Source organism: Lagopus leucura, unplaced genomic scaffold (assembly GCF_019238085.1).
Source record: "Lagopus leucura isolate 7727_CA_CO unplaced genomic scaffold, USGS_WTPT01 Super-Scaffold_100008, whole genome shotgun sequence".
In the NCBI taxonomy this organism is placed as follows: domain Eukaryota; kingdom Metazoa; phylum Chordata; class Aves; order Galliformes; family Phasianidae; genus Lagopus; species Lagopus leucura.
Window position 1 is genome coordinate 32532054 of NW_024962265.1, and position 20215 is coordinate 32552268.

Genomic DNA, 20215 nt, shown 5'->3' on the forward strand with positions numbered 1-20215 from the left:
ATTTACAACGGACTGAACACGAGAGAATGCATTATCTGTTTACATCTAGTTCTGTATTAAAAAAAAATAATCAATAGGTTTGGTACATTTTCCTTAGTGCAGTAAAAGACTGGGGAGGCTTAATTTGTGTGAAGCCTTTTCATACGTGGGTGAAAGTATTCTGTTTTTAATGTATGGCATTATTACCTAGATAATATTGTGCATGTCAATAAATACTATTAAATTTATTTTTTTAGCGTTTCATCTAGATAGAAGAAATTCACCTCCAAACAGCCTGACGCCATGTCTAAAGATTCGCAATATGTTTGACCCTGTTATGTAAGTAAAAACTGTTCTCTCTGTATTTCTGTATTCATATGAAGGTGTCTGCTTTTGTCATCTGGGAAGGGTTTAGAAGTGAGTAAACATGTATACCTTGAAAGAAGCAAGCCAGTTGTACAAGATCTATCTTTAGCATCTATGGGAAGGCATAATTTCAGTGTCTGTCTCCTGTCCTTCGTTGTCTCGTTTCTTGTCTCTGAGTCATTTATTTAAGAGTGTGGCATATAATCATGCTGCTTGGAGCAATGACTTATTCTTCTCCATTAATTGATGCTGTAAATGTTCAATCCTAGCAACTGACAGGGGGAAGACTTTTGGGCCCAATCCTAAAAGATGACAGATTTCTCAAGGGTTAAGTATTCTGAAGCGTTTAGACTGTGATAGAAGTCATGTGGTTTGCATTTGAAATGCTGAATTAAAAGCATTCGCTATCTTATGGCAGTGTGACATGGAGGGGATAGTGGAGGGTAGACATAAGTTGTTGTTAACTTCAGGTATATATCTTCAATTTTGTTTCACTTTTAGTCATTCTTCATTATTTTAGTTTCTTATCTTATATTCTAGAAAGTTATTAGCTAGTGTAGCTGAGGACAGTGTTATTCCTAGCATAGAGAACTACCCTAAAAATTGTTTCTTGTTGGCTTTAAGGCTTGGTGATTGTTGTGGACAGAGACCCCCACTGTTGTTTCTTTCATAGCTTCAGCAAGACTGAACACGTAGGCATTGTTCTTCAGACAGATTGATAGATCCTTTTACAGGAGGATGGAAGATAAGATTTGCTGAGAAATTTGGGTGAGATCAGTGTCCTTACAGTCCTTGCTAAAAGGAGACTATGAATGATCGGTCCCAGTAGTGCAGAAATCACTTCCTGAAACTTCAGTGTAACATTTAGTGCTATACTGTATTAATTGTTATATTGTTAATGGAAGTAGTAACTGGGATGTTAATTGGTTGAAAAGAGTCTTCTCAGATAGGGATGCCTTTGTTGCAGACTTGTTTCTAGAACTGACCCAGTCAACAAGTGTGTTAAGCTATGTTTTATAAACCAGCATCTGTGTCCATTCAGCTATTTGGATACTGCAACTTCTATCTAATACATTCATTTAAGAAAAAAACTTTTTTAGAGCTTTCCTTTTGAGTGTTGTCTTTCATTACTGAACTGATGGTTTATAGTCCTAGAGGGATACCTGGTCCAAATTCATTTTGTACCTTCCAGCCCACTTCTTTTCCATTAGCTGTCTTGCAGAGGGCTGTTGCTTAAGGGAGTACATTTTTCACACCCTTAGAGTGACTTAAAAATGAACAGCAAACCCTCTGTGCAAGAAGAAATACTTTATTCAACTGCTCATGTCAAAGGAGGAAGAAGGGCGATGTTCTTATTCTAGTTTGGAAGAGCTGAATGCCTTCAGACTAGCCGAAACAAAGAATATACCACTGTGTGTGTGGTTAAGTTTGCAAATGTTTTTTGATTCCAGATGAGACATTTGCAAAGGGTGCAAAATATGTTTAAAGGAGTAAGTTTTAAGCTGTTCTTTGTATCGTGCTACTGTATGCTAACTATAAACAACTTGAGTATGCTTCAACAGCATGCCAGTAGCTGGTAGAAGAAGCCATCCGTAATAGTGCTCTTCTGTATTGATCTGAGAATCATCTGGAAAATATGCTGGTTAATTTGTATTTGTCAGTGCTGATAGAGTCAGTAATTCTTTCCACTGTCTAAAGTCAGAAAACTTACCTGGACATTGTGAACCCTCAGACCACAGCAGCTGACTTAAAATTATGATTTGTTTTGACTGTCCTGGGCGTTTACTATGCCAGATGCAGAATTTTCCTTGGGAATAGCAGTCTTGGCATCATTTGAATAAACAATTTATCTGCATCTGCCACTAAAACAGTGATGAGAAGGATTCATAAAACATTTCTTGCATTGCTGCAAGAATCACATTGAAAGCTGATGGGCTGTACATGCAGGATCATGGAAGGGCAAGTCGTTCCTTTTGTGAGGGGCCTGTTTCATTACAGCAACTCCAAGTTAGTTGACAGCTGTTAATGTTTCATGTCCCAGGTCTACAAAACACAGTAAGCACAGTATATGAATAATATACTTAAATTTCCAAACAGGAAATGAGCGCTTCAGAGTACTGCGGTGCAGCACTGCAGAGTGACTTGCAGTGTTTGGGAAAAAGAACGTTTGGTTTACAACAGACCAGCTGAAAAGATGACTGCCTACTTGGAACAATATGATCTCTCCTTGTAGTAGCTGGCTTTGTGCTGATAACAGCATTTTTAAGAAAAATCTGACCCCTTGGACATGAGTCCTGAGCTGGGAGGGAGTGAACCCAAACCTAGATTTTGTAACTTTAAATTATTTTATCTCCCTAACATTCTGAGCACGGCATGTTACTATTTTCTAAATAGTGTTCAAGCTGTTATCAAAAGGGAAAGAGACCTGTATATTCCCTCCATTTTTAGCTAGTAAAAAGGAAACACTTTGTCTTTCGGTCTGAGCAGGATGTACCTTTGAATTTTTGCGGGGTTTTACATTGTACTTGTTTTCTGTTTTTTATCCTAAATAAGAAAGAAAGTGGAGATTTCAAGTATTTTGGCTTTACTTAGGGGAAACTGCTCAAAGCTTTTGATAGTATTATTGAAAAAGCAGACTCATTGTTTGTGCAGATGCCATTCAAGTAGGCTAAAGGTGTATAAAAGCTGTCAAAATTGTTTTCCCTCTGCTTTGGTTTATCTTCCTGGGGGCAGATAGACTGCTGCACCTTCAGAAAAAATACATGTATTTTGTGTTCTCTAGTGATATATTTAAAGGTTGGTTAATCTTAACAATAAAATACTTTTTCATTAAAAGTCTGTCAAAATTTGAATCAGTTTTTACTAACTTCTGTTTCTGGAGCTCACTCAGCGTGTTCTGTGGGTGCCTTCTGGGACAAGTACAACTCGATGCTTTGTTTGGGGAAGGCAGCAGCTGTTTCAGTGATGAATAATGTCTGAATAGCTAAGAAGTTGCTTCAGCTTGCTGAAGGCTGACCATTTAATGTTGCTCTGTGATTGCTGGTAGAGGTGACAAGGAAAGTGGCATAGGTCTGTATGCTGTTGTCTTTTCCTGTTCTTCTGCTGCTGAGGGAGGAGCAGCTGAAGATTGTCCTTCATGGAACAACAGCCAGCCTGTCTAAGTAGGTGTCGAACGATGAACTTTGACTGCTTGCAGCTTCAGGTAGGAAGGTGGTGATAACAGGCTGCAACACCCAAAGTGTGGATTGTTCCTTTTGGTTCATAGGATTGAATTTTCTGAAGCAGACCATGGGCACCCAATTTACTTGACCATTTGATAGCTTGAAGTACTCAGTCTGTCTCACATGCCAGAAGGTTGTGTAGGTCCTAAAGAAACCACTCAGCTGGCAAGAATGAGATTACTGCCAGTATGACAGGAGGATGTTTACTTTCCATGAACTAAGTACCAGTAGACTTTACACTGGCCTTCAGATAAACAGTTCTGTGCACGTAACTCTGAAGGGGTGGAGAATGGTGGTTGAAAGTGTCAGGAGATTCCTTTGAAGAAAAAAACTTTGATTCAGTAGCAAGTGGATTTTTCAGGCTTGATTCCACTTCTGAATGTTCTTAATGCCTGCCCATAGGTCCAAGTAGTTTCTTTAACCAGGAGCAGTATAAAATGTTTTACTTCTGCCTTTCATCTTAGAGGAGAAAGGTGAGTAATGTAACTAAATTTTGTCTGGCTGTTGACACAGTAGATGCTGAGTAGCTCTGTGAATTTGATATTCCTTTCTGAAGAGATATAGTTACCATGCATGCGTGTGCATTCATGGGAAATTCTGCCCTAAGGGATTTTGTACTTTATCACCATGCATGTTACAACCGAAGGGAACTTCCTGTTTTCTGAAGGGATTTTCAAATATCACATTTGAATTCCTGTATGTCATAAAACCAAAAATTGTTCTGTTATGAATGGAGCTGAAATCTTCAATTTTTATTCCAAATTAGTTGCAAGTAGGTACGTCTTAAAATAGGGTTTTGTACTTTATCCAAGTTCTTGATCTCAGCTCAAGTAATCAATCAAAAATGTACAGAGTATGTCTAAGTAGCACAGTGCAAGAGGAGAACATCTGTAGAGAAAAAGGATGCTAAAGACCTGACATTATGCTGTATGCAACTTAAGTCTTATGCTTTGAACTACTGTAATCAGATCCTACGGACTAAATAAATACCTGTTAGCTGCTGGAGTGCATTAAATGTCCTCTTGAATATATCTTTCAGGTAAATCCCAAAATATTTTACTTGGCATACTCTAAGACATTTTGGTAGTGCAAACCAAAGCATAGAACATGCAGATGGGAGAAAACATGCATCTTTATAAAAACTACTGAATCAGAATCTGTGTTCTTCAGGCTAGCGTTCTGTCATGCTGCTAGAGCTGTTAATGCTTTTGTTCCTCTGTCATCTTCTGTAGCTTCTTGAGAGTAGACATGCTTAATTAAACCCTTTATTATTTGCACAGGGAAATAGGTGATCACTGGCATTTAGCAATTCAAGAAGCAATCTTGGAGAAATGCAGTGATAATGATGGAATTGTTCATATTGCTGTGGACAAAAATTCACGTGAGGTGAGCGTCCTTCCAGTAACAACTTAATAATGTTGTTTCTCCTTGTCAGCTGGACTGTAACAAAGACTCTTTCTTACTGCAGGGTTGTGTATATGTCAAGTGTCTGTCTCCAGAGTATGCGGGGAAGGCTTTTAAGGCATTACATGGCTCTTGGTTTGATGGTAAGAAATCAGGGTTCGTGGCAAAATGCGGGTAGAAATGGCAGAAGATGGTTGTGGTTGGAGTCCTTTTAAGTGACCAAGCGTTTTATTACATCTTGATACTTTTGTTAGATATAAAAGTTGTGTTCTTAGTATTATCCATAATAATATCCATTATTAGTATTTATCACCTGGTAAACTAATTTCATTACAGTGAACGTGTTTGGGTTTGCTCGCTGCATCCTGAGGCCAAATGTAATAATGGTAAACTAGAGGACTTTTGTTTTTGTATTTCTTTGCCTTCCAGGAAAGCTGGTAACAGTAAAATACCTGCGGCTAGATCGATACCATCATCGTTTTCCTCAGGCTCTCACCTGCAACACTCCACTAAAGCCATCAAATAAACACATGAACTCTATGTCACATCTCCGTCTTCGGACAGGCACAACTCATTCTCAGGGAAGTTCCTGAGGAGATTTTCTACAACTGCTAGGACTGTTACTTGCAACAGGACTATTCCTGTTTGGCTGCCGTCTTCCTTTTTTAGTGCTTTTTGTATGTAATACTTTAATGATTTAAATAAAAGTTGGAACGTTCCAGAAATCTTGTTTCCAAAGGGACTTAGCGGTGAGGCAGTAATACTGAGCTGACAGGAAAAAGAAATTGCTTCAGGAAGTTATCCGGGGCTACGTTAAAGCAATGCATTTAAGTTTTGCATGTGGAATACCGAATTCATTAAACATTTTCAGATGTGGTGACTGTATTTTTGCACCGAGAGGTGTTTTTGATAATACAAAAGCATGGAGAAAAGAAGACTTCCTGTATTTCCATAGTTTCCTGTGAAATAATCTTGTGGGTATTTTGTAACAAACGACCTACAGTTCCTGATGGTGAATAAGTTTAAAAAAAAAAAAAAAAAAAAAAAAAAAATATTTTTTTCATTCAATATTAGTTGTTTTTTTTTTTTTTTCCTTGCCGTAAAATAATAATTTTCTGCAGCTAGGGTATGGGGGAAGTTAATCTGGCGTTAGTGGTTGCATATAAGCGTGAGGGAAAACGAGCTGAATGCGGATGTAATGGGTTTTGTATATAAATGTAAATGCTGGTGGTGGCAAAACTGGTTTTGTTCTGTGAGGATGTCTGCATCGAAGCAGTGGGTAGGCTTCCTATTTTATCCAACACCTGATGTTTTATATGGGTTTGGCTGCACCGTGACAAGAGGCCAAATACCTTAAAGTGTTAGATACAGGTTAAATATCTTTTATAGGTTTTATATTAAAATACCTTATGATTTTGTGTGAGAGGTCTGATACCAATTGTAACAAATTCAAATTTGTGAGCAATAAAGACACAATTGGCAGATACTGGAAAAGTATTTTGTGAAAAGCTGTATTTATTACTACTATTGCCAGGGCTGTGACAAAATACCATTTGGGATTAAGTGATGAAGCAGTTTCCTTTCAAAATGTTAGAAGGTGCTCGCTTCCCTGCTACAATTTTGGCTGACATGAGCTGCAAGTACGGCTGACGGTAAATCTGGTGGTTGTGAGTTTGTAAACTTGGCAGAAATTTGCCTGGAAGTGCAAAATTGTTGCTGAGAAGCGTAGTTGCAAATCTGAGATTATTGGCTCCTTTAATCCCGTCGCTCCTACCGTGATGTTATCCGAGTAGCAAGGGGAAATATCCCACAGGGACGTGCTGGGACTGGAAGCGCGCCGGTCCAAAGAAACAACTGAAACTCACTTTACTTTGTAGATACGATGGATTTGCAGCATGGACTTGCACAAATAATGCACGTTTTTCGTATGGTTAAGTAAACATGATGCACACTGTTCTGCAACAGAAATCCTATTGTGCCTTACCTTCGTGCTTTTGTGGGCACCATGTTTATTATCGGAGAGTTTGTTAACCGAGAACTTTTAAATCCTCAGTTTTATGTCTCAGATGCTAATGAATGAGTATATATAATATATAATCAGCCACGCAGAATTCCGCTTACCGAGGACGAGTACATATTTTTGATGGGTAAGTGAATTGTGCCAGGACTGGTAGATTTCGACGAGTTTTACTATATACATATATGTATAATATACATGTATATGTACTATATATATGTATATAAACTAATGGCGTTGTATCGATGTGCATCAGTGACTTGTTAACCTGACCTTAGTGACCCATCTTGTGACCCGTTGCAAGAGTGAATGTAAAAATAGTTGTGGCATTTTCAAAGGTCGCCTCTTGATGCAGCTGCGTCCATCTTGCTTCTGAAATATACTTCTTGTAAACACTGTACATTATTATTGTAATATGTACTATTATGCAGCTTCTTTTACCTTAAACTGTTAAGTTGACCAGTGTCCCTTCCTGCACGAGGGAGGGGGACGTGTATAATACCGAACATTTGAGAGGAATCAGATGTTTGCTGTAATTTGTCACCTTGTCCTGTACAAACTGACGCTACGCGAAGCAGACTCGAATTAAAGGTTTATTAGGGTTTTTTACACGCGTCTGACGTCGTCCATCTGTGGGCGCCTCTCTCCCGTGAGGGCTGCGGGGACACAGCGGGGGCTCCGCGCAGGGCCCGGCGCACGCTGGAGCTCGGCGCTGCGGGGCCGGGGCGCCCGCGCCGTGCTCTTATTTGGCGTTGGCCGCCGGTGCCCAGGAATTTCCCGTCATGCCTCCCTGGGCGCCGGGCCCGTCCCCGCTATCCCGGGGGGCGGAGGGCGGAGGGGGGGTTGGAGCCGCGGCCGCCGCTCCCTCGGGCCTCCCCTCATGCGCGCTGCGCCGCCGCCGCCGCTCCTCTCCGCACTCGTCCTGGCGCTGGCGGCCAACGCAGGAGCCGCAGGTAGGAGCCGGCGGGCAGCTCCCACCGCCGCCTCGCCAGCCCCGCACCGCCGCGGGAAGGGCGGGCCGGGGGCTGCGGCCGGGGGAGGGGCGGCGGGACAGCGAGCCGGGGCCGGGCAGCACCTGCTGGGGGAGGGGCGGGGCGGGGGCGCCCTCGGGGAGCGGGGCCCGGCGGGAGGGCCGTACCGTGCCGCGCCGTGTCGTGCCGCGCTCCGCTCCCCTCCGCTCCGCCACCCTCTGCGCCGTGCCGCTCTGGGTGCCGGCTGTCCGTCCGCAGAGCAAGGCGGTGGAGCGGTGGCGGGGCGAGGGCACGGCCTGCTGGCTGCGCTGCGGCCGTCCGCCGCGTACGTGAAGCTTTACCGGCCCCGAGGGGAGCTCGGGCTTCGCGTGCGCTCTCGGAACTCGGCGGCTGTCCCCTGCCTGCGTGCGGGTTGTGTAGCGCTGCTGACCAACGCGGGACGCGCGGAACTCGGGTGTAGCTCGGTTCCTCCTGTCCCCGTTTAGCAGCATAACGACACGGAGCACTGCAGCCGCTCACACCGGGGCACAGTGCCGCGTTTGGAGCCCAGAGGCGGTTTGTCCGTCCGGTCGGTGCTCTTCCCCCCGCCGAACAGACGCGGGTGCTCGCAGCGCTCTTAGCGGAGAATTCCGGGCCATTTGCTGCGCTGCTGCGTGCTTTTGCAGTTTGTCACGGCTCCCCGCTGCCAAATTTGGTCGGTAGCGGTGCCTTCTGCGCCTCTGTGACAGCGGCTCCCGTGCGCCCGTCATCCTCGTCTGCCGTCCGCTCAGAGCTTCTCAGAGGATCGCGGCGTCGCTGGAGGCGCGGCTTCGTTTAAAGCAGCGTTTCTTTATTGTCGTGTAGAGTTTGTGTCGGGAATTAAGTAAGGTGAACGTCTTAACTGGAGGTACTGAATAATTCTGTAAGTCTCAGCTGAAGGAAGGTTTGGTTTGGATGGAGCTGTGCAGTGATTTCCCCAAAACCGCTGAGCCTGGTGGAGTTGGGCCACACGTAGCTCAGCTGTGGTTGGTTGGGTGTTTTCCTGTCTGACGTTTCTTGGATCTGTATCGTACACATCTGAGAAGAGCTTTTAGGAGGAAAAAAGAACTCCCATTTTTCCTCCAGAAGTGCTGTCCTTAAAAATAGTGCCTTTGTGTATGGGGTAGCGTTGCTATATTTGGTGACAAAGCCATATAAAGCGGTTGATCCTTGACACAAATAAAATCTTTTGACGGAATGGCCTTGTTGGTTTTTCCAAGCAGGGCTGCTCTGCCCTCCTGCTGGTGTTGAGTTAATGCACTTTTTCCGCCTGCATGTGCCCTATGGATTCCTGACGGCTTTGTGGGAAGGGAAACTTGCGCATGAGGAAAACACTTGGTGTTTTGCCCTGATACTCATTAAGGCATGGGAGGATTTTGTTTGCCTGCTTGCATTCAGGCAGCTTTGTAAGATGATACCTGTTTGTGGCACTGAAAGCCTAGCCTGTTTTGTGCATGAGCAACGCTGGAAAATCAAATTTCCCTTTTAGGTATATTGTTAAGGTTCCTCTGTTATGCTGTTGGCTGTATTGTATGGGAGCGGGGAGCAGGAGGGAGAAAGGGGAGAAGAGATCTTGCTGTTAAGGATTTAATCTTCTCAGCCGGAGGTTAAGAAGTCTGCTGTCTGCATCCACTGGCATCGCTACAAGTGCGGGACAGCCATCCAATTGTCAGACAGCTCCACTGGGTTGCGTCATTCAAGCGTCCTCATTACAGATCAACATTTAAGCAATGTGCAACTTCAGTCATAGGTGGGGAATAGGATCTTTTATTTTCCTTTTTTTTGGAGCAGGCTCCAAGGCTGGAGGGAAATTAGGTGTCTCTTGCTCTGGAGTATTTGCGTCCATACATGGATTTATTTAGAGGCAACTTTCTCTACGTGAACTGGAGAGCTTTGAAACATAAAAACCAGAAAAACCTGCCAGCCTTTAGGGTGTTCAATCTGTAGTGTCTCGTAGAGCAAGAAGGGGCTGCAGGTGAACAATCCCTTCCCTCACTCTTATTGCTTCTGCAGGGCTGCGTTATGATCTTCCAGATGCCTAGCCCAGACTGGGAGGATGTTTGGTTCTCAGCAAACTATTGGATGTAGGAGCTTAAAAAACTGAACGTTCAAGTCCTCCTCTGTGGAAATCTGTGGACATATAAGAAACTAGCAGTGTCCTAAACTAAATTTCAATCTTCCATTTAAGAAAGGGAAGGGAGCATGTGTTACAGCATCAGCTTCTGCCAGAGGGTGCAGAGTGGCATTCTGGGTTTAAGAGGAGACTTCTGTGTCCTTCACTTGCGAGGATGCGATCCTTAGGTGTTGTCTGAAGACAGGCTGTGAGAATTCTTTGGGAACTCCATTCACGATGAGGCAATTGGAAATTATAATTTCTTTCCTTTGCTCCAGCCTTCTGGTTCTCATGTAACAGCTCAGTTCCAGTGGCATTATCTGACAGCCACACAATCCAGCACTGTTCCTGGGCATAAAGAGGCTTTTCTTGGTGAGGGCTTTAGCACCCGAGGAGCTCAAACAATGCTAGCCCGAACCAGCAAGGGCAGTGCTTAGACTTACATGGTGCTAACACACTTCTGCTGTTTCTACAGACTTACATTTTGGCATAGCATGTTCTCTAAGATGATTAATGGCACAAGTACTTCTTTATTTATAGCGAGCATTGGGAATGATGTTTCCAGTAAGTTTTGTATTGAAACATGATTCAGCTTTTGAGTGTTGCATAAAGTCTGAAGAAAGGACTTCTGCTGAGCTCCCTGGTTTGCGCTCTCTGTTCAGTGGCATCTGAACATGGGGATTAATGATACATTTGAAACACAGCAGCGTAGCGAAGCGTACATGGTGTGCTCATGTATTGTGTTGTTGGAAAATGCTGTCATGTCCAGCAACTCTTAAGAGTGACACCATGTGTGGCGCTTGGAATTATGTCCCCAGGGAGCTTTGTAACTCCATGTTCCTCCAAACAGGGACAACGCCTTTGCCTTCCACCTGATGGAAAACAAAGCCCCGCTGCCAGGAAACAACAATAGCTCTGAGGAAGGGACTGCCAAATGCCATCAGTTTCACTTGGGCTGCACAATGTGAGTAGGAAAAAGAAATCAACCCAGGGCATCTCAACAGCTTCCTGAGGAAGCGATCCATGCCCGTCAATGCCAAAAGAAAGCAGTCCAGAACATGCCCTGCCCAGATAAGCATTGCCTTGTCCTTGCCAAGTCCTGTTCCCCAGCATCTTGATCTTGACTGTGCTGTGCCTCCAAATGCAGGCAGGGAAGGTGTGGGTGATTTGCAACGCTGCTCTGCTCAAGGGCTCTGTGCAGCTGGTTGCCTGGGGTCGAGTTCACATGGGTGTTGCTCTCAGTCCACGTGATGGCATTTGACAGCACAGTGAGCCTGGCTTTAGTATTCCTGTGTCTGCTTCCAGAGCACAAAGCCTATATAGAGCAAGCATCGATCTGATGTGGAGTTGCTGGACCTGCTGAGTCCAGCCATACAGTGGAGGTGATCCTGAGAGTAGGGCTGACAGAGCAGCTGGTGAGATTCGGCTCCTGCGGCTGTGGGGCTGTGGGGTGGGCGAGCTGGAGGCAAGGAGGGAGCGGGCACACTGCTGTGGGCTTGGGGAGGGCAGAAGGGTCAAGGGGAGCCAGGCAGCTCTGTGACATTAGGGCCTGAAATGTGCAGCAGAAACTTCCCAGATAAAGGGATTTGGGTTTTTTTGTAGTTTAACCATCTCTTCTTTCTAAAGGCTGCAGGAAAAGAAAGTCAGCACTGTTGGGCAGAGAGCCTTAGTCTTTGACTGCTTGCTGTGGGAACTGTGCTTTTGGACTGTATCCTTAGTTCCTCCTATTTTTTACAGGATTAGAATCAGTGGAAGGATACTCCATGCTGATAGAGTATCTTATTAAAACCTATTTCCATAAGAGAAATGTAGGGGACCTGCTTTGCCGTGGCTCCTGCAGGCAATTAGTGGCTGGCACCAAGGGAAGCACTGGGGACTGTTGGTTTCCAGTTTTGCACAGAGCTTGGCACTCTATCTGCAAAAGCTCAAGGCAGCTTTGCTGCTTGCCTCTGGACTTCAGAGAGGTGCCAAGCTGCACCGAGCTGCTGGAGCAGTGGTGGAACCATGCTGGGTAGGGTTACTGCAGATACTGTGCGAGAGCCTCAGACTGCCCTTGCAGAGTTGTCTCAGAGAGGGAGGCTTTTTGTTGCTGCATATGGATTAGCATAATACAGTTTTATCTATAGTATGATAATTAATAACTGTGGCAGCAGTACACTCAGTGTAATAGCTTCTTAGTGTATTGCTGTTTAAGAAGAGACACAGGTTTTCAGAGCGTTGCACTACCACAGCAGCTCTTGTAGATAAAGTTCTTCCCAGGTCGTTGCAGAAGTTAGATTTTCTGAATCTCTTTCATTCTCTCTTCTGAACTCTCCCCAGTTTCTTCTGTCTTATGCCTCAAGCCAGCATGAGATTCCAGCTGGTACCTCATTGTTGCTGAGCAGAGCTCAGCAGCTCTGCTCCCTCCCCAGCTCCTGCTATTAGGTATTAGCTTCTCTTTTTGATAAACTCCAAATTTCACTTGCCTTTTTTTTGCAGCAGTTATCACAGTATTGGCTCAGCTTATGGGCATTGTAGCCTTGACATCCTTTTCTGCGGTACCCCTGCTTGTCTTGTAGTTTCCATTTCGATTTGTGCATTTGAGTGCTTTTGTGGTTATTATTATTATTTTTTTTTAAAAAAAAAGACCTGTACTTGGCTCTGTTCTTGGCTGTACTCTGTACATCTCTCTGTACTTGGCTGTACTGAATTCCATTTACTGATTTTGGACCCTTTTCCACTTCCTGAGGATTATGTTGATTTCTGCTGGGCTCTTTGCAGTGCTGTATGCTCCTTCCAGGTTGGTGTCTGCAGTTCACATAGGAGTGCTTGCAGGTCCCAGCAGCAGGAGAAGTGCTGATGAGAGCTGGGCCCTTGGCAGGTGTTCTTCAGCCTGACATTCCCAAGCTGTGGTACCATAATCCAGAAGGAAGATGCTTTTCCAGTCTGTTTATGAAAATACCACTAGGAGCTCGTAGAAGAGGAAGCACTAGTACTAGTTTGATGGTGTAGGATCTTACAGATCCATCTTGACTGCTTATTGCTTTGTTACTTTTCAATTGCCTATGTATGTGTTTTGTTGTTGTTGTTGTTGTTGTTTGTTTCAAAAGCTTTCTGGATGTGGAGGTATGCTCACAGATGTGCAATACACCAATTGCTTTCTTCCTTTTTCAAAGGGGACGTTGTCACCTTACCCCTGAGCTTTGGGAAAGGCAAAAGCCTTTCAGAAATCCTCAGAGATGCTCACTCTTTTCTGAATGATTATCCCAAGTTAATTCCCAGATATTTTAGGGTGAGTTTTGTAACCTGTCGGAGGAGGAAGTGCAACCTCAGAGAGGGGCTGCAGACATACGAAAGCTTCATAGTCCAGGAATACAGTGATTCACATCAGTGTGACTGATTTGGCACACACAGTCCCCAAAGCTGTGGCAAGGAAGGAGAAGAGACTCAAGTATGGGGGGAAACGGACAATCGAGAGTACACCTTTTGTTGACAGAGAAGTGATGCTGGGAGGAATATGATGATCACCCCAAGATTTTCATGAGATTTGTGTAATGGAGCAGGAGATCATGAATGGTAGCTTTGTGGAGTGTTTTGGGTGATTTTTGAGGAGAAATGGAAGTTATCACCCAGCTTTTGAGAGAGAGTCATTTCCAGCTGTTAATGTCCCTTGAAATCTTGGCCGCAGAAAGGGAAAGTTTAACCAGGCTATCTTTTACAACTGATCAATACATGAAATCAATACAGGTAAAGTCCGCTGTGCTGGTGATTAACCAGCTCTGTGACATTGCAATGGGAGAGGAGCGTGGGGTTTGGAGCAGAGAGCGCTGCTTGTAGATTTTGTGTTTCAAACTTCTCGTCCTGTCTTGCTCAGCCCAAATAAGGGCTTGTTTGTGCCATGGGCTGAGATGCCCTGGAGCTGCCTCAGCAGAACCAACCTCAGACCTGCGAAGTGCACGGTGGTGCTAGGAACGTTTGCAGCAGTCGTAGCAGAAACATCCTGAAAGCGAGTGCTACTGCCGTCCCGAGTTCTGGGTCTTTGAGTTACCAGCAGTCAGTGGGGTTAGAATTATGCACCTCCATCTGCTCCTCTTTGGTTCTCTCTGCTCATATGATTTACTGCCTGGGGCTGGCACTTGTTCCTGCAGCATTCACCTCTGTGCAAACACACAGTGTGAGATTCTCACAGGAAGCTCTGTGGCTCTTGAGCAAGATTGAGCTGTGCAGATTCTAGCAGAAGACAAATACAAGCCCTGCATAATTTTGGTTGCAATTGGTACTGCACAGTAAACAGTTGTGATTCTAGTATATCCTCCATTTCATTGGATAGTTTTGTTCTGGGGCCACAAGCGGAATGTCAGCATTTGTGCAGTGTTACGAAGCTGACAAAGGGTTGTGAGGGCTGCACTGAGACCCCGTGTGCGCTGCATGGTGTGGGGACAGACCCCTCCACTGTCCCTTCCAGGCAGCGGGTGTGAAACTGAGACCTGTTACTGCCTTCACAGTTTCAGGTTAAAAATACCTAAATTTGCTCTTTTCCATTTCTGGCATTTCTGCAGGCAGAAATGAAACCCCGCAGAAATTATCAAACTTTCTGCACGTTTATACAAGTGCTGTAAAAATAACACACTGAATAAATACAAGGCTGCTCCTCCTTTTTTACTGTGTTGGCCCATGCTGTAAGAGGTGGATGTTGGTGGTGCAGCAGTAGAAGCTGAACCTCCCCACCAATACCCCATTCCATTTTGTTGCTGTGTGACAGATGGCAGCAGAGGGGCAGTCTGATTCGATGGTGTCTGACATGAAAATGCATATAAAGTGAATGTATGAAATTGAATTCCTCCATGTGGAAAACATTGCTCCCATTGACATTCATCAATGCTTGCTGAATGTTTATGGAGACCAAGCAGTGGATGTGAGCACAGTGAGGCAGTGGGTGGTGCATTTCAGCGGTGGTGACAGCAACATTGGGGCACCTCTGCTGGTGCCACTTTTCATGAGCGTGGCACTCAGGCTCTTGTTCATTGCTGGTGAAATTGCACTGCTAATGGTGGTGACTGTGTTGAAATGTACTGTTTTGTAGCTGAGAATTTTCTTTATCAAATAGTGTTTTTATGCTCTTTGTTGTCTTTTCTGTGGAAATTAATAGGAGGTATTACTTTTGGAACAATATCAGACTTGTGACCAACAATTGTGTCTTTTTATAACCTCAAAGTAGACACAAACTTGGTACATCCATAGCCATTCATTTTACTTACAGGTGCTGAAGTCCTGTGTGCCTAGAGTGGGGCTGGGCTGCAGGGAGCTTCTGCAGGGGCAGTGAAGCATCCAGGCACGACAGCTTCACTGGGGGGTTTCCCATGTTGGTGTGAGACGTCAGGGCCAAGGGGAGAGGAAGTGATGCATGGGGTTTTAATTGCAGTGCTTCCTTTTTGTGGAGCAGGACTCCAAGTAGGACAGCAGCAAGCAGAATTTTGGGGCAAGGCTTAATTAAGTCTGGGGTGGCGGGGAGGAAGCTGCGTGCATGTGCTGGGCCCACGTCTCTGCTGAAGGATCTGGGGCATATGTCACTTTTCAGTACAGCTTATGCAAGGGAAACACCCAAATTTCCCTTGGATTGTTGATCCTCACGGGGATTTGGAAGCCTTGAGCATCAAGAAGGCTGAGGGAAGAAGTGAACAATCTGGGCAGACGCACCTGTGCCCTCCAAAGGAGCAGGGGACTGGGAGCAGGGTGGCTGTCACAGAGCAGGCTGGCTGCCCAGGGATGAATGCCATCGGGCTGCTGTTGCTGCCAGCCTTGCAGCGGGCAGGGGATGTACCCCAGCCCCAGGAGACTCCAACCTGCATGTGACACTGTGCTGTAGGGCAGCCGGGGGCATCTGTGATCTCCAGGTGAGCACCTTTTGCTGGGAGCTGCAGGGGCTGTTTGTGTCTGGAATTCAGTCAGGGTTGCACTGCAAAACTGTAAGGCTTGCTAGATTTTGGAAAAGGCACCCTCACATTCTGGATATCTGAGAGAAAATGAAGGATGAAGAAGAAACCAAAATAAGTATTCAAACCATATATTCAGCTAGAATTAGTATTTCTTTTGCTCATGAACTGAAGAGAATCTTCAGTTGCAGCATGTCCATGTAAATATCTGTATATTTTTTAAATGCTGTGTTTATCCATTCTTAAACTGCCGCATGTTTAAAAAGCATTAACAGTGTGAAATGAATACTCCTTTTGCCCTGTTTGTTGTCGTGTCTTCTCAGAGCTTTAGCGCTCCCTACAACTAGAAGGACCTCTGTGACAGAGGGAGAACGGAGGATTCCTGTTTTTCTTAGAGGAACGTCTCTGTGGTATGGATTGGATGTGTTTTTAATTTTATTTTTTAACTGTTTAAAGGTTCCTTGCTTTTAGCATGGTTAACGTTACTATTATAGTTTGTGAGCAATTCCTTCCTTTTGTGTGGCATTCAAATTTCTTCATGCCTATTCTTATAACCTATTTTTTTGATAAAAGGCTGAAGTCGTCTCGTGTATTCATAAGGCTGTTCTAAATACCACGACATGATTTTTGTGATCAAAGACACATTTTCAAAAGCTTCTATTCTGTCGACATCTGCATAGACTTCTGCGTGCCGATGCTGTCACTTGAAGGATGAGTTCCTGGTACTTAGGCAGGGAGACGGCTCCTCTCGGTGGTGAGCAGCGGTATCGGTTTCAGACACGGCTCTGTAGAAAATTTCTATGTAAGGGAGAGTGCCGGGAGAGACTGGCAGCTCTGGTGGCTTTCACTCGAAACGCTGTTCTCGGAGCTGGGATGGCAAAAAAAGAAACAACCGACCTGAATCGATGTGATGTGCAGCCACCCAACCCAGAGAGCAGGACACCTTTTTACAAAGCTTTCTAAATTCTTCCTCTCCTCTCCTCTCCTCTCCTCTCCTCTCCTCTCCTCTCCTCTCAGCAAGGAGCCCTGAGCTAAGGAGCACTTCATAACACTGTTTCAAATGACTCCATTTCAAAACGATCTGTTTAATCTTGAATGTATCTTTTTCAAATTATTATTATTCCTCAAAAAATGATATAAAGTTGTTTCAGGAAAGTAGAATAGAAAATCCTACTGAAGGGCTTCTGTTCACTGCTAAGAAAAGGAAGTTGGTTCACCTCATGGTAAATGATGCATGGGATTTGTCCTGAATTAAAAATAGAGAGATGAGAAAGCCTGTTAGTTCTGCTGTGCTGGTAAGCTTGACACAGCAAGTGCTGGTGGAGGGGAAGAGTGTGCCCTTCCAAAGCTGGCTGGCAGTAAAAGTAGGCACTGTGCCCCCAGTGCTGGCTGCGAGAAGCTCCATGCATGGCAGTAGCCCACAGCTTGGGAGGGTTGCAGCCTTTTTTCTTTTAGTACTGACAATGAATATTTCTCTGGTGAGCAAAGCAAAAAGCTTTTGGGCTTAGCCAGTAGGAACTGTTAAATTAAAAGGTTATTTCCAGAACACTTGTGTCTCATCCTGTAAGCACCAGAAGCAATTAATCCTTTACCAGTGCACTAGAAAGGACTGCCTGGAATGGAAAAGATTAGATATTTTTCAAGATGTTGAAAAGATGATGATGATTATTCTCAGAAAAGACCCATTTATGAATAGTTTGTGACTGCCATGGTTATAAACTTGCTGCCATACAAGGAATGTGCTGAGTGCTGGCAGGCAACCAAAGCAGGGAAACCAAAAGTGCAGCAGAGCAGAGCAATGCTATTTTAGTGCATCGGATCTGGGAGGAAGAGAAAGGGAGGGTGGAAATCCCAACCAACCTATGTTGGCTCTCCTTTGAGAAGTATTGGTAGCTGGAGCTGTTGGGAGGCAGTCTGGCAATGGAAGCTGTGGGAACGCATGTGGCTCTCAGGAGCTCTCAGCTCTGCCTTTATCAGAACTGATCCTCTGTCCTCCTAGTTTTTGGGGTTCCCTCTCTTCCTCTGATTCAATGTGCTTTCCCCCTCTTGTTTTCCTGCAAGTGTGCAGCATTCAAAAAAGCCTTTGCTTCTCATTATCCCCTCTTGTCTCCTGCTTTCTTGATCTGGTCCCTGGACACACCTGTGGGGCTTCTGTTACCCTGGCACACCAGCACATTACTGCCAGACTGCTTTGGTTTTTCACAAGACCGAGTTGGGAGCTAGGATGTGTCCTGATTCAGCCAACAAGGCACATTCCTGTAAGGGGCTGGGAGCTTCCCATCTTTGGCAGCTGAGACTAGAAAGAATGTTAGTTCCATTCAGGAATTAAATGAAAATTAAATGTAGCTCTTCATTCTCTGCTCAGATGTTTTCCTCCATGATTTTCCTCAAATCACTTCTCTGGATAACTGTTCTAATATGAATGCAAACTCACAGACACCCAAAGTAGTGCCTCCTTACTTGGCAAGTTTTCAGACCTTTTCAGGTGTTGAAAGCAGTGAGATTACACTGAAATGCGAGCAGGGGTTTGAGAATCTGGATTACCTGCTTGAAAAGGCGACCATTTTAGTCTGTGTGAGGATCTAAAACTGGTTGTAGGAGGCTCATCTCTTAAGCATCACTGTTAAAATAATGAATGTTGGCAATATTGCTGGCATTTGTAAATGATACGCCAATAGCACTGCTAGGTTGGGCCATCTCTTCCCTTTTCATGTGAGGGTGAGTTGGCCAGTGGGCACAGTGCTGGGAGCTGTGTGAGGCCAGCAGGGAACCCCTCTGTGGTGCAAAGGCAGCTGCCTTGCCTTGCCTGTAGGAGACGCTACATGTTCCTCTCTGTCATCAACTTCTCTGCTTCTTCTGCTAAAGACCTTTAGTGTTAGTCAGGGTCTCTGAAGTTGGAAGGTAGCACCTGTAGGTGGGTTTGGCAGTGTCCCAAAGCACGTGTTGTCCAAACTGATGTGAAAATTGCTTTTGTGTTAAGATCATAGGTTCTGTATTGGAGAAAGGTATATAACTTAGGTTAATTTCAGTTGTAAACACACTCGGTATTTCAGGATATAAAACAAAATCCAGTGTGAGAGAATGTTTAAAACTGAAGAAAGGAAAAAGGTTATGAACTTCATCACTTAGGTTTCTTTCTAGTAGTAGTAGTAGCAGTAACTTCAAGTTTAGAGCTTGACATTTCCTGGTTTTCCACTCAGATATTATGGGATATGGCAGTAATGACCTCTTTTATCAGGGCGCAATGTAAACTTCCTAAAAGTAGACTGGATTGACATTTAGTTTGCACATTCCAGTGCGAACAGCTATGGAGAACATGCTTTAATTGAGAGTGTTAAAAGTGATGTGGGAATTCAGGCTGAATGCTTCTGACTTGTGTGGCTTTAATTGAGAAGCTTGTATTTTATGAGGAGGAGGAAAAAGTAAAACGTACAAGCGCACAAATTAAATGCTACAGTTCTTTTGCATTCCTGGAAAGCTAACACAATTAGTTTCTTCTAAAATGTTATATGCCTCTTTAGTTAGCCTCTGAGAAGGTCACATTTGTAATGGTCTTTACAGTGTTTTGCTGCATATTGTTAGCTGCTATGGCTGAAATATTTTACACTAATCAGTGAGCTTTTGCAACATGTGTTAATAGCTAAGCAGGAACTTGTGGGGACACTCTCAGTTTGAGATATCAGTTGTTGTAGAAGTATATGAAAATGCAAATCCTAAAATCTCTCTTCAAGGATGAATTTTCAAATATTTTTTAACTGACTTTAAAGTTTTGGTCAGGACAGGAAGGTATCTTAGCCCGGGTTGGAAGTGTACCTATGGAAGGATAGTGCTTACAGCGAGGGGGAAGGCTAGCATCATCCCTTCAAAGCTGAGAAGCTCGGTGAAAGATCAGAGACCTTCTGGGATCTGCAGGGGAAACAGCGCCTCTTCCCTTCCCCTTTCTCCAGTAAATAACTGGCAGTCCTCATCCCGCTCCTGAAAAGTTTTGCTGTGCACTGGTCTCCTGCCATAGTTGGCATTGCTGTGCTGGATTTTGGATCAGCCCCCATTAAACATCTCCCTATAAGCTGTTAAGCACTGCCTTTGCCCCCTGGCCTTGGCACAAGCAGTAAAGACCCTAAAAACTATCAAGAGCAATGGAGGGAGCAGGTGAGACCATGGGCCTTCAGCTTTTGCAGTGGGTGTGTTAAAGGAAAATGGCGAGGGGCTCACAG

At 44.5% G+C, this 20215-nt stretch overlaps 2 protein-coding genes across 5 annotated transcripts in view; both read left to right on the forward strand.

The window, feature by feature from the left end:
* Positions 1 to 7596, forward strand: part of LEMD3 (LEM domain containing 3) — a 48649-nt gene extending 41053 nt beyond the window's left edge. The window contains exons 11-14 of the mRNA XM_042872406.1: positions 237 to 318; positions 4847 to 4952; positions 5035 to 5113; positions 5400 to 7596. Of these exons, the coding sequence (XP_042728340.1) occupies positions 237 to 318; positions 4847 to 4952; positions 5035 to 5113; positions 5400 to 5563 (431 nt within the window). The 3' untranslated portion in view covers positions 5564 to 7596. The remainder of the gene's footprint in view (positions 1 to 236; positions 319 to 4846; positions 4953 to 5034; positions 5114 to 5399) is intronic.
* A 173-nt stretch (positions 7597 to 7769) lies between these two features.
* MSRB3 (methionine sulfoxide reductase B3) overlaps positions 7770 to 20215 on the forward strand; it is an 85513-nt gene continuing 73067 nt past the window's right edge. The window contains exon 1 of one of the 4 annotated variants that reach the window (XM_042872973.1): positions 7770 to 7940. In XM_042872973.1, the coding sequence (XP_042728907.1) occupies positions 7770 to 7940 (171 nt within the window). Of the gene's footprint in view, positions 7941 to 11008; positions 11054 to 20215 lie in introns of those variants that run through there. The other 3 variants (XM_042872977.1, XM_042872975.1, XM_042872978.1) reach the window with 3 other exon arrangements.